Here is a 14172-nt window from a genome sequence, read left to right as displayed (position 1 = left end):
CAGAGTCGAACACGGGGACCGCCACCCGTCTGGTCGCCCTCTGACCTTTCTGATTGAGGCGGGCTAGCTGGTAACCAGGTGACCAGGGCCGCCTTAATTCGGTCTTCAATTTGCTTCCACTTGACCTGGTTGAGGTCGGGAGGTCAACCCCCTCCGTCGGGGCATCGCGCGACGGGATCGACTGGAGCTGGCCTCGATCAGGCAGAAGGGCTGACGGCCCGCACCCCCAAATCGCCGCCCTGCACGCGGGTGGCGGGGGGGGGGGGGGGGGGGGGCACAACCAGGTGTGGCTGAGATAGCCCCCGGGCCCATGAAGGACGGCCATCTTGGCTCAGATCCCAGAAGGAATCGGTGACCTTCGGGCATGGAGGACAGTTTCATACGAAGTAAAAGTTAAAGAGTGGGCCGTGGGCAGGGTTTAGGGTCCAGCCTCTCTGGGCAACACCCACTAGTAGACGAGCAGCAGAACGATTGGAATTGGAGCAACCGACCCAGTGTTAAGGACTTTTGTTCAATTTTGGCTGAATTACATGGCGCCCAGCTAAGACCCTGGCACTCACCACAAGACCTAGGCAGAGTTAATGTGATGACTCTGTCACCCATGATTTTTCTGACACTTCTCACTGTGTTTTCCCCCCGACTTAGCCAGGAATGAGTCTCGACGGGATTCCAGTTCGACCTGAGTTACTTGTGCTCAGACCCCACAAGTCCGCAAAACACAACGGGGGAAGAAATCAAAAATCTCAAGTCTTCAAAAATGGAAGGCACTCTCCTGAAGTAAAGGTCTGTGGGGGTGGGGGGGTGTTTGACAGGAAACACCGCGTTCCAACGGAGGCGCGACCTGGAAGTGCTTGCTGCCACCGCCGGGCCTAGTGTAACTTCGAAACCACCTGGTTCTCCCGTGAACGTCGGAGAAAGAGGCGGGAGGACTTATCGTCTCAGGCCCTTCAGCCCGTCCTCCGAGGCGGAGCGGCCTTCTTGTGCGACGAAGGGAAGAAAAGAAAAGGGAAATCTGACGATTGTGCTCGAGTTTCATAACTTAAATACGGGCTCCCTCCGCAGCTCTCTTTCGAGTTCCTCGCTCTCGCGGGCGGCCGCCGCCGCCGGTTCAGATTTTGGAGTCTCGCTCCACGTGGAGGTTGTCCATCTGTTCCAAGATGAGGGTGACCGTGGGTTGGCCGAGGGGCTCCGGCCTGCTTCTCAGGGCTTCCAGCTCCTCCTGCATGGCGCTGACCCGGTCCTGCAGCCGGGCGTTCTCCTCTTCCAGACTCGCCTTCAACTTGTGGAGCTTATCGTTCTCTGCCGCAAGGTGGCTCTTTTGCTGCGGTGGCCAGGAGAGGGGGAGGGAAGGAAAGAAAAAAGAAAGGGCATGAATGTAGACGCCCAATAAACTGGCGGTAGATCACGTGAGGCTTAACCCGACAGGGGGGCCTTTTGTTAGAAATTATAAGGGCCTTGGAGGTGGATGGGGTGATGTTGGTTTAGCGGTAATGTCACTGGATTAGTAACAGATATGGATTCAAATCCCACCACAACAGATAGACGAAGGAGCAGATGTTGGCCATTCAGCCCCTCAGGTCTGCTCCATTCAATGAGGTCATGTCCGATCTGATATCGATAATCCTCAACTCCCGCCTTATCCTCATTACCCCTTGATTCTCTCCTTGAATAAAAATCTGTCCACCTCAGCCTCGAACATACTTAACGCCCCAGCCTCTGCGGTAAAGAATTCCACAGATTCACTCCCCTCTGAGAGAAGAAATTCCTCCTCATCTCTGTCTGAAATGGGGCGACCTCTCTCACTCTGAGATTCTGCCCTCTGGTCCTAGACTCTCCCACAAGGGGGGAAACAACCTCTCAGCATCGACCCTGTCAAACCCCCTGAGAGTCCGATATGTCTCAATAAGGTCGCCTCTCATTCGTCTACGTGGGGCTACAATGAGCACAGGCCCAACCCACTCAACCTCTCTTCGTTGGAAAATTCCTCCGATCCGGGATCAACCTCGTGAACCTTCCCTGGACTGACGCCAATGGCAGTCTATCATTCCTCAGATAAGGGAGCTGTTTGACAGTTTTACGACGATTGATAGTTTCATGGGGACCACTCCAGGTTTTAATGAACAGAATTAGAATTCCACCAGCTCCCGAGGTGGGATTTGAACCCGTGTCCTCCAGATCATACGCCAGTGACGTTCCTGCTACACCGTTGCCCCACCCCCCCCTAATTTACAGTGACAACGATCAGCGACTTATTAAAAACCCATCTGGTTCCTTAATGTCCCTTTCGGGAAGGAAATCCTCTGTCCTGACCCGGTCTGGCCCACACGTGACCCACAGTCATGGTTGATTCTTAACCGCCCCCTGAAATGGCCGAGCGCGACGTTCAGCTCCAGGGGCAATTAGGGATGGGCGAACAATGCTGTGCCCGGCCCAGCGCCACCCCCCCCCACCTCCCCCCCCCGAAGAATAAATAAAGACATAGAACATAGAACAGTACAGCACAGAACAGGCCCTTCGGCCCTCAATGTTGTGCCGAGCCATGATCACCCTACTCAAACCCACGTATCCACCCTATACCCGTAACCCAACCCCCCCCCCCCCCCCCCCCGCCCCCCTCCCCCTAACCTTACTTTTTAGGACACTACGGGCAATTTAGCATGGCCAATCCACCTAACCCGCACATCTTTGGACTGTGGGAGGAAACCGGAGCACCCGGAGGAAACCCACGCACACACGGGGAGGACGTGCAGACTCCGCACAGACAGTGACCCAGCCGGGAATCGAACCTGGGACCCTGGAGCTGTGAAGTATTTATGCTAACCACCATGCTACCGTGCTGCCCCTAATTCACATTCACAGCAAGTGGGCACCCAAAGCTCTTTCCGGCCGATTAAATGCTTGCGGAGTGCGGTGACTGTTGTAACGCGTGTGTGGGGGGGGGCAGCCAGTCGGCGCACAGCAAGATCCCATAATCAGCAATGTGACGAATGACCTGGGAATCTGTTCCCCCACCCCCCCCGGTGACCTGGATTGAGGGATGAATAGCTGCCGGGGGACCGGAGAAAACTCCCGTTCCTGCCTGCGGAATAGTGACGTGGCATCTTTGACATCCCTCCCCCCCCCCCCCCCCCCACCCCCCAGGATGCCCCGGCTCCCGTGTCGCATCCGAAAGACAGCGGGCCGGATACTCCGGACCCCCCCCCAGGCACTGAGAAGGCCTGGGAGGCGGGATTAGAATGTGGAAACTTGCCTTTCGGGGATGGAGATCACAAAGGAACGCAGGGGAAACGGTTCAAGGTCACTCACTCGGGTCGTTCCCCCCTCAATAGTAAGACGCCTCGGGTCCAATTGACCCCCCCCCCCCCAAGTCAGGGAACCGTGGCTAAGGTTGGGGGAGTCACCCATGCCCGCTGTCCGTGCCAGGTCTCCGCGGAGTGGTGATGGGGCTCCAGCGGGACGCAGCCCATGCGCCGCTGGTGTCTCACCTGTTGGACGTGTTGCAGTCCCTCCACCCGGTGTTCGCCATGCGGGCTGCCCGTCCCCTCCTCGCAGCACCTCTGCCAGCTGTTGGGGTGCGGCTGGCGGCATTTGGAACTTTGCGCCTCGGGTTTTGCCTCCGCGGGGGCCCCGTCGCCCGTGTTCGGAGTGGCTGCCTCGGTCTGCGTGCCCTTGGTCGCCACGGCAGGCTTGACCCGCACCGAAATCTTCTGGTTCAAGTGACCCATCACCACGATTGTTTGGTCCTTACCATCGTCGCTGTGCTCGGAGCTGTCACTCTGGGGGTACATGAATATGTCGTCTTCGTTACCTGGGGGGGGGGGGGGGAGATGATATCAAAATCATTGAGCAATTGTAAATAATAAGTCATCCAATCCTGAAATGCGTTGTGAAATCAGAAGTAATTTCTAACTTGTCCCGTCAGACATTTCAAAATGCTTCCCGTGAAGGATTCATCCTCCACGTGTCATTCGAGGAGTGGGAGTTCACGGCGGCGCAGTGGTTAGCACGGCTGCCTCACTGCGCCAGGGACACGGGTTCGATTCCAGCCTCGGGTGACTGCCTGCGCGGAGTCTGCACGTTCGCCCCGTGTCTGCGTGGGTTTCCTCCGGGTGCTCCGGTTTCCTCCCACACAGTCTAAAGATGTGCGGGTCAGGTGGGTTTGTGGGGCAGCCACGCACCAAGAGTGGGTCTTGGTCGAGTGTTCTTTCCGAGGGTCGGTGCACACTCGATGGACCGAATGGCCTCCTTCTGCACTGTAGGGATTTTACGGGTGAAGACAAAGCTTGGATTAATGCCTCCATCGAAGGGTCCTTAAGGGGCTTTTAACAGTTTGTAAACATTTACGCCAAACTGAGCAGGTCTGTCGGTTTCTGAGGCCATGATGTGGAGAGGCCGGCGTTGGACTGGGCTGAGCACAGTAAGAAGTCTTACAGCACCAGGTTAAGGCCCAACATGTTTGTTTCAAACACTAGCTTTCGGAGCACTGCTCCTTCCTCAGGTGAATGAGGGGGGGGGGGTCTTCCTCATTCACCTGAGGAAGGGGCAGCGCTCCGAAAGCTAGTGTTTGAAACAAACCTGTTGGACTTTAACCTGGTGTTGGAAGACTTCTCACAGTATCTGAGGCGCGAGAGGACGAGAGTTCACGCTTCGATTTCCTTTCTTCACAGCCAGGGGGAGACATGCGATGGATTGCATACCGTTTAAACTGTGGGGGGGTGGGGGGGGGGGGGGGGGGGGGAGGGGGGAGTGGGGGTGGAGCACCTGGAACAGATTAGAGGGTCAGTGATTGGTGGGAGCTGGGAGGGTTTGCAACAAAGATGTGAAGGTCATGAGACAGAAGGAGCCTTAAGGGCGGCGCAGAGAGCTGGAGAAGGGGCTGATGGTGGCCGCTATAAGAACATAAGAACTAGGAGCAGGAGTCGGCCATCTGGCCCCTCGAGCCTGCTCCGCCATTCAATTAGATCATGGCTGATCTTTTGTGGACTCAGCTCCACTTTCCGGCCATAAGAACATAAGAATCAAACAATATTAATAAGAAGGCAAATGGAACGGAAAACAAGAAGTGAAGCAAATTCATAGAATTTACAGTGCAGAAGGAGGCCATTCGGCCCATCGAGTCTGCACCGCTGCACTATGAGGAGGGAAGGTAGCGGAATGAACGGAAGAGCTTAGTGATCGCACAACTGAAGAACAAGTGACAGATGGCCCAAGTGGGGGAGGGGGGGGGTGAGGCCCGGTGGTGGTGTGAGAGAGAGAGAGAGAGAGGGGGGGGAGGGGTGCAAAAAAGGAAGGGGTCAAAATGGAGGGGAGAGACGTCACGATCTAAATTTGTTGAACTGAGTGTTGAATCCCAAATGCTGAAATGTGCCGAACCAGAAGAAGAGGCTGCCTTCCTTCAATCGGGCAGCACAGTGGTTAGCACAGTTGCTTCACAGCTCCAGGGTCCCGGGTTCGATTCCCGGCTTGGGTCGCTGTCTGTGCGGAGTCTGCACGTTCTCCGCCGCGTCTGCGTGGGTTTCCTCCGGGTGCTCCGGTTTCCTCCCACCGTCCAAAGACGTGCAGGTTAGGTGGATCGGCCGTGATAAACTGCCCCTTAGTGTCCAAAATTACCCGTAGTGTTGGGTGGAGTGGGCTTGGGTCGGGTGCTCTTTCCAAGAGCCGGTGCAGACTCGATGGGCCGAATGGCCTCCTTCTGCACTGTAAATTCTACGAATTTGCTTCACTACTTGTTTTCCATTCCATTTGCCTTCTTATTAATATTGTTTGATTTTTTAACTTAAATTCTGTCATTTATTTAACTTTTTCCCGTGATAACCGAACAGGCATCCGTTCGGCCCACTGCCAATAAAGTGTTGGCTCTCGAGCTCTAGGTGTGCAGAGCGGGGCCATCGGTGACGCACTGCCATGGTTGGCCACTAGAGGGCAAAGGAGTCCACCAACTGTGTTCCATTGACTCCCTCAGCTGCAGAAGGAGGAGGCCTTTTGGCCCATCGAGCATGCGCCGACCCTTCGAAAGAGCGCTCTGCACATGGCCACCCCCCCCTCCCCCCCACAATCCCCGTAACTCCATAACCTAACCTGCACATTCCTGGACACTAAGGGGCAATTCATCACGGCCAGTGCCTTGGACAGGATTTCACAGGATTGTGTGTTGCTGAATGGGCTTTGGGCAGAGAGCAGCCGAGACGATGGGGACACAACATGGAGGTAAAAATAAAAAGTGAACCCCCCCACTTATCTGCGCTGTCCAAATCTTTGGGATGTCCGCAATCGAGGAAGGGCGCCAATATTGGGCAAACGATACATGCCACAGGATGGGGAGCATCACGGCAAATGGAATTTAATCCTGAAAGGTGTGAGATGCATTATGGGAGGAGTAAGAAGGCAAAGGAATACACAATGAATGCTAGGAGGCTGAGAGGACCAGAGGGGCCTTGGGGGTGCAGCTCCATAGATCCCTGAAGGCAGGAGGACAGGTAGATAAGGCGACGTTACGGGTTCATAGAATCCCTGCAGTGCAGAAGGAGGCCATTCAGCCCATCGAGTCTGCACCGACTCTCCGAAGGAACGCCTGACCTTGGTCCACTCCTGTCCCCATAACCTCCCGCATTGATCAAGACCGATCCACCCAACCTGCCCATCTTTGGCCTTGCCTTCATTAGCCGAGGCCACACAATACAAGAGCAGGGAGGTCATGATGGAGCTGGTTTGGTCACAGCTGGAGCACTGTGTGCGGTTCTGCTCGCAACACCACAGGAAGGATGTGATTGTACTGGAGAGGGTGCGGAGGAGATTCACCAGGATGCTTGCCCGGGGCTGGAGCCTTTCAGCTATGAAGAGAGGCTGGTTAGGCCGGGGTTGTTTTCCTTGGAGCAGAGAAGGCCGGGTTTGGGGGGGGGGGGGGGGGGGGAGGTCGGGTTTGGGGGGGGGGGGACCTGTTTGAGGTGGACAAAACTATGAGGGACATAGATTGGGTAGATCAGAGGAAATTTTCCCCCTTAGTAGAGGAGTCAATAACCTTGGGGCATAGATTTAAGGTAAGGGGGCAGGAGGTTCAGAGGGGATTTGAGGAAAATCCTTTACACCCAGCGGGAATCTGGAACTGGCTGCCTGAAAGGGCGGCGGAGACGGGAACCCTCCCAACTATTGGGGGGGGGGGGGGGGGGGGGGGGGGGGGGAGTGTGGAAGGGGGAAATTAAATGACAAGGGAACAAAAAGGCAAAGAGAATGGGAATGGCAGACGTAAAGGATCGAAGTGTCGGACCAGAGTAGGTGCGAACGGCGGTACAAAGGTCAACACACTCTGAAAGCAAACCACGAGGGCAAGGGACGAACTGGGGCTTTGGGGTTCGTCAGCCGAGAGTGGGCCCGTCACAAGGCGCCCAACCCCAGCAAATCGCAGATCTTGGCTGGAGACAGAGAAAAATACACGCTGGTCGGAAGGCGACGGCAAATTGAGGGAGTTGGCAAGATTAACAGTGCAGGAGCAACAGGAAATACCTGACTGATGGAACCATCTGTAACCAACAGGGCTCAGATAATCATTAGAGAGAGAGAGAGAGATGAAAGCTCCGTTGCCTGGTGTTAAAGTTAAAAATACAAAAGAGAGCAGAGTACAATAAACCACATCAAACCCAAAGCTGTAAACTCTACAAAAAGCCCCATCATTGCTCTAGATCAGTTACAGGTACTGACAATGGGAGTGTTGCACTGAGGTCTCATTATCGCCTGACTGTGTGTCAAGTCACATCAAGGCCGAGGCCACGCCCTCCCACCTCCCTCAGCCTCTGCCTCCCCCCACCTCCCTCAGCCTCTGCCTCCCTCCCCCCACCTCCCTCAGCCTCCACCTCCCCCCCACCTCCCTCAGCCTCCGCCTCCCCCCCCCACCTCCCTCAGCCTCCACCTCCCTCAGCCTCCGCCACCCCTTCACCTCCCTCAGCCTCTGCCTCCCCCCACCTCCCTCAGCCTCCGCCTCCCCCCCACCTCCCTCAGCCTCCGCTCCCCCCACCTCCCTCAGTCTCCGCCTCCCCCCCCACCTCCCTCAGCCTCCGCCTCCCCCCACCTCCCTCAGCCTCCGCCTCCCCCCACCTCCCTCAGCCTCCGCCTCCCCCCCACCTCCCTCAGCCTCCGCCTCCCTCCCACCTCCCTCAGCCTCCTCCCCCCACCTCCCTCAGCCTCTGCCTCCCCCACCTCCCTCAGCCTCCGCCTCCCCCCATCTCCCTCAGCCTCTGCCTCCCTCAGCCTCCGCCTCCCCCACCTCCCTCAGCCTCCGCCTCCCTCCCACCTCCCTCAGCCTCCTCCCCCCACCTCCCTCAGCCTCCTCCTCCCCCCACCTCCCTCAGCCTCTGCCTCCCCCCACCTCCCTCAGCCTCCGCCTCCCCCCCACCTCCTTCAGCCTCTGCATCCCTCCCACCTCCCTCAGCCTCCGCCTCCCCCCACCTCCCTCAGCCTCCGCCTCCCCCCACCTCCCTCAGCCTCTGCCTCCCCACCTCCCTCAGCCTCCGCCACCCCCCCACCTCCCTCAGCCTCTGCCTCCCCCCCACCTCCCTCAGCCTCCGCCTCCCTCCCACCTCCCTCAGCCACCACCTCCCTCAGCCTCCTCCTCTCCCCCACCTCCCTCAGCCTCTGCCTCCCCCCACCTCCCTCAGCCTCTGCCTCCCCCCACCTCCCTCAGCGTCCGCCTCCCCCCACCTCCCTCAGCCTCCGCCTCCCCCCATCTCGCTCAGCCTCTGCCTCCCCCCACCTCCCTCAGCCTCCGCCTCCCCCACCTCCCTCAGCCTCCGCCTCCCCCCACCTCCCTCAGCCTCCGCCTCCTCCCCACCTCCCTCAGCCTCCTCCTCCCCCCACCTCCCTCAGCCTCCTCCTCCCCCCCACCTCCCTCAGCCTCCGCCTCCCCCACCTCCCTCAGCCTCTGCCTCCCTCAGCCTCCGCCTCCCCCCCACCTCCCTCAGCCTCCGCCTCCCCCCCACCTCCCTCAGCCTCTGCCTCCCCCCCACCTCTCTCAGCCTCCGCCTACCCACCTCCCTCAGCCTCTGCCTCCCCCCCACCTCCCTCCGCCTCCCCCACCTCCCTCAGCCTCCACCTCCTTCCCACCTCCCTCAGCCTCCGCCTCCCCCCACCTCCCTCAGCCTCCACCTCCCCCCCACCTCCCTCAGCCTCCGCATGCCCACTTCCATCGCTCCACCTATTGGCTCGGCCTTCAAGCTGTGTGGGCCTCACACCTGCCTCCTAAACCCCAAAACCACCCCTTGGATTCAGTCCGGAGCTACCCTGGTTCATTCCCCAATGACCAATCAGAGCCTGGTTTGAATTTGAACTAAAGCTTGGCAGTTAACCGTTCCCTGCTGCATCCTCCAGGGCAATGACTCTACCCATCAGAGTCCACTTGCCGACCAATCAGCACTCTCTTCTCCCGCAGTAGCAATTGTTGCTCCCATTACGATTGGCATTCTTGGGAATCAGTCCTGGTGAGTGCAACATAAAAAGATTCGACAGCACTTGTCTTTGTTCAACACTATCGAAGGGTTTGATATCTGATCAGCTTGATAGAGGGGAACCGATATATGTTTGAAACAGGAACATAAAATGTCCAGCATCATCTGGAGTTAACGTTTTGAGTCCAATAAGACTCTTCTTTGAGGAGATATTTGTTGGGTTTGGGGGTGAAGGGATTGGGGGTGAAGGTGGGTATAATGTGCGATGGTGATGTAGTGGTAATGTCACTGGATTAGTGATCCAAGGGTCTAGGCTAAATCTCCGATGGAATTTAAATTCAAAGAACAAAGAAAAGTACAGCACAGGAACAGGCCCTTCGGCCCTCCAAGCCTGTGCCGACCATGCTGCCCGACTAAACTACAATCTTCCACACTTCCTGGGTCCATATCCCTCTATTCCCATCCTATTCATGTATTTATCAAGATGCCCCTTAAATGTCACTATCGTCCCTGCTTCCACCACCTCCTCCAGCAGCGAGTTCCAGGCACCCACTTCCCTCTGTGTAAAAAAACTTGCCTCGTACATCTCCTCTAAACCTTGCCCCTCGCACCTTAAACCTATGCCCCCCCAGTAATTGACCCCTCTACCCTGGGGAAAAGCCTCTGACTATCCACTGTCTATGCTCCTCATAATGTTTTAGACCTCTATCAGGTCGCCCCTCAACCTTCGTCGTTCCAGTGAGAACAAATAGAGTTTATTCAACCGCTCCTCATAGCTAATGCCCTCCATACCAGGCAACATCCTGGTAAATCACTTCTGCACCCTCTCTAAAGCCTCCACATCCTTCTGGTAGTGTGGCGACCAGAATTGAACACTATACTCCAAGTGTGGCCTAACTAAGGTTCTATACAGCTGCAACATGACTTGCCAGTTCTTGTACTCAATGCCCCGGCCAATGAAGGCAAGCATGCCTTATGCCTTCTTGACTACCTTCTCCACCTGTGTTGCCCCTTTCAGTGACCTGTGGACCTGTATACCTAGATCTCTCTGACTTTCAATACTCTTGAGGGTTCTACTATTCACTGTCTATTCCCTACCTGCATTAGACCTTCCACAATGCATTACCTCACAATCAATCAATAAAGGCTGGAATTGAAAGCTAGTCTCAGTAACGTCTGTGACAACCATAATCGACTGTCATAGAAACCCATCTGGTTCACTAACGTCTCCTTCAGGGAAGGAAATCGGCCTTCCTTACCCGGTCCGGCCTACACGTGACTCCAGACTCCACCGCGATGTGGTTGACTCTTAACTGCCCCTCGGAATAGGACCCGGGTGAGGCACTCAGTTCAAGGGCAATTAAGGATGGGCAACAAATGTTAGCCCTGCCCAGCGGCGCCCACATCCCATGAACGAATAAATAGTGATTCTGAGATTGCATGATCAAATTGAATGACAGATGTTCATAAACCAACTGTTATATAAAGGGTGGTTTGCACTGCTGCCTCACAGCGCCAGAGACCCAGGTTCGATTCTGGCCTCGGGCGACTGTCCGCGTGGAGTCTGCACGTCCTCCCCGTGTCTGCGTGGGTTTCCTCCGGGTGCTCCGAGTTCCCTCCCACAGTCCATAGATGCGCAGGCTAGGTGGGGGTTACAGAGATAGGGTGGCGGAGTTTGCCCGGGTAGGGAGCTCTTTCAGAGGGTCGGTGCAGACCCGATGGGCCGAATGGCCTCCTTCTGTCCAGTAGCCATTCTATGGATGATGGACAGGCATGTGTGTGTCCGCCCTGCGACTTCATTGGCTCTGGAGAGCCGCCTGAGGACATGTTACCTCTAGGCTGTGCCAGTAACCGACAGGATTGGGGACGTGAAAGGGTTGCATTTCCCCATGGCGTCAGGGCCTGCATATCGTCCCCCGATAGCCACCAATTAGTGCCTTGGAGATGCATTCGATAGTTCTGCTGCTTGCTCTTTCTGTGTCACAACTCACCCTGATGACTGGTAGATAACAGCGGTTAAATGACTCATTCGCAGAATGGTTGCAGAAACTCATTCACATGAGGTCGGGCAGAATAATAAAATGTGCGGTGCAGAAATGGGCCATGACCTAATAATGAACAAGGAGAATGTTGAATCTGTTACTCATGGATGTCCAGCAATGTATCTCCACTTCAGTGCTCACTTTCTGGGCATCAGCTGTCGCCGCCTTGCCTCGTGGGTCTGATCTCCACAGGGGAGATTTGGGCCCAGTACTCCCGGCTTCGACCCAAGTGCGGTACTGAGGGAGTGCCGCACCGGCGATGGCTGCTGCCTTCTTGAGGGGGGGGGGGGGGGTCCCTGCGCACGTATGCCTCTCAGTTGGAGCGGGCATAAATAAGCCACATTCCCAGCTCTGCTGATTATCTCAAATTGGTTGTTCGAAGTGGACTGCAGCGGTTCAAAAGGAAGCTTCACCTCCATCTTCTCGAGGGGCAATTAGGGACGGGCAACGAATGCTGGGCCCAGCCGACGACGCCCACATCTCATGAAAGAATATGTATTTCAAAAAGTCATCAGCACTGAGTGCAACTCCAATTATACTCAAGAAACTTGACACCGGCCAGCGGCACGGCGGCGTAGTGGTTAGCACTGCGGCCGCACAGCCCCAGGGACCCGGGTTCGATTCCGGCCTCGGGGTGACTGTCTGTGCGGAGTCTGCACGTTCTCCCCGCCGTCTGCGTGGGTTCCCTCTGGGTGCTCCGGTTTCCTCCCACAGCCCAAAGACGTGCAGGTTGGGTGGATTGGCCGTGATAAATCACCCCTTAATGTCCAAAGATGTGCGGGTAAGGTGGGGTTACGGGGATAGGGCGGGGGGGGGGGGGGGGGGGGGGGGAAGAGGACCTAGGTAGGGAGCTCTTTCAGAGGATCGGTGCAGACCCGATGGGCCGAATGGCCTCATTCTGCACTGTTGGAATCCTAGGATTCTTTTATGACAAAGCCGAGCCGCTCGAACAGCACCCCAACCAGAATTTGTTGACTGTTGTTTATCTGCGCTGAAATTTAATCGTGCAAAATCGACACTACCACGCCGGAAGGGTTAGGAAGAGAGTAGATGGTGCTATTCATCCCAGTCTCAGGCCTGATAAGATCCAATCTTATTGCAGATCATTGCAAACTGCAGCAATGTAACAAACAGCCTTACAAAGTAAGATTAATTCTATTGCAAGGGGGTTGGAGCGCAAAAATGAAGGGGCCTTGCTCTGGTCACATGGGGCTTTCCAATTACAATTCTCTTTGCGCACCTAGTGATGTGCTAAGGGAGTCTCACATCCGTTTCCATAGCTAATGATTCCCGGGACAGGTCGCTAGTCTGTCACCTGAGGCTCATAGCTTGAGGGAGAGCCACTCCACGTTGAGTGTGACTGACCAGGTGTCTCTCCCGCTCTTACAGCCAGTGATTGGCATGTTCGGAAGGATTTTGCAGATTGACGCACTCAACCTGTTTGGGCGCATTATGAATGCACCTTCATAGAATCACCCACAGTACAGAAGGAGGCCATTCGGCCCATCGAGGCTGCACCGACCCATCAAAAAGAGCATCCTGCCTCGGCCCATTTCCCCCGCCCTATCCCCGTAACCCCACCCAACCTTTGGACAGCGAGAGGAAATTTAACGTTGCCATTCCACCTAACCTGCACATCTTTGGACTGTGGGAGGAAACCGGAGCACCCGGAGGGAACCCACGCCGACACGGGGGAGAACGTGCAGACTCCGCATAGACAGTGACCCGAGGTCGGAATCGAACCTGGGACCCTGGAGCTGTGAGGCAGCAGTAAGGCCATTGCGCCGCCCTTGGCCATCAGGTCCTGGGCTGGGATTCGAACCCAGAGCTTCTGCTCCACAAGACCTCTCGCATGGGGCTTTGGTGAGACCATATCTGGAACACCATGCTCAGTTTTGGTCTCCATGTTTAAGGAAGGATGCATCATCAACAGCAAAGGTTCACTGGATTGGTCCCTGGGACGAGTTATCCAGTGATGAGAGACTGGGTAAATTGGACCTCGAGGGTGCGATTCAGCCGCCTCTTCGTGCCCGACTTGGTGTTGGGTCAAAGCCGTTGAATCTCGCAAGAGGCCTCCCTCTCTCTCTCTCTCTCTCTCTCTCTCTCTCTCTCGAGATTCGCGACACTCAAAATGTCTTGTGAGATTCAGCAGAATCTCACCAGACATCGCAATCTGGATCTCGCTATCGCTGGGACTTAAGCGTGGCCTCGACAGGGATTCATCATCGAGGCCAACAATAAAACGGCAAAGGGCTGTCGAATAGCGGGGTATTTCTTGGTGCTGAGAAACACCCCACTAAACACACCGATCAGCGGGCTTTATCAAATCTGCTGAACCGCGGCCATATTCTCTGGAGTTTAGAAGGGCGGGCGATCTTCGTCAAACATAAGATTCTGAAGGAGGTTTGTTAGGGTGGGAGACGAGATATTGTTTCTCCTGGTCGGGGAATCTAAGGGGGAGGATCACAATCTCAGGATAAGGGGGCTGATCATTTTAGGACTGTTCTGAGGAGAAGAGCCTTCACTCATGAGGGTTGTGAATCTTTGGAAATTGATACTTTTTTTACGTGGCGGGGATCTGGAATTCGCTGCCCGAGTTGGTGGTAGAGGCAGAGACCCCGAACTCTTTAGAAAAAGGGACCTGGCTCTACACTGTAAGCGCTGTGAGCTGCAGGGCAATGGGCCATGAGCTGGAA

At 56.0% G+C, this 14172-nt stretch overlaps 1 protein-coding gene across 5 annotated transcripts in view; it reads right to left on the bottom strand.

The window, feature by feature from the left end:
• Positions 1-258: 258 nt before the first annotated feature.
• The window catches only part of LOC119957890 (RAS guanyl-releasing protein 1-like), a 155186-nt gene continuing 141272 nt past the window's right edge, over positions 259-14172 (bottom strand). For all 5 annotated transcript variants that reach the window (XM_038786071.1, XM_038786072.1, XM_038786075.1 and 2 more), the window contains exons 16-17: positions 3486-3808; positions 259-1321 (exon numbers count right to left, since the gene is read on the bottom strand). In XM_038786071.1, coding sequence (XP_038641999.1) covers positions 1109-1321; positions 3486-3808 — 536 coding nt within the window. In that variant the 3' untranslated portion in view covers positions 259-1108. The remainder of the gene's footprint in view (positions 1322-3485; positions 3809-14172) is intronic.

This window comes from Scyliorhinus canicula, chromosome 27, assembly GCF_902713615.1.
Source record: "Scyliorhinus canicula chromosome 27, sScyCan1.1, whole genome shotgun sequence".
Classification (NCBI taxonomy): Eukaryota; Metazoa; Chordata; class Chondrichthyes; order Carcharhiniformes; family Scyliorhinidae; genus Scyliorhinus; species Scyliorhinus canicula.
This window is presented reverse-complemented; position numbering and strand designations above follow the sequence as displayed.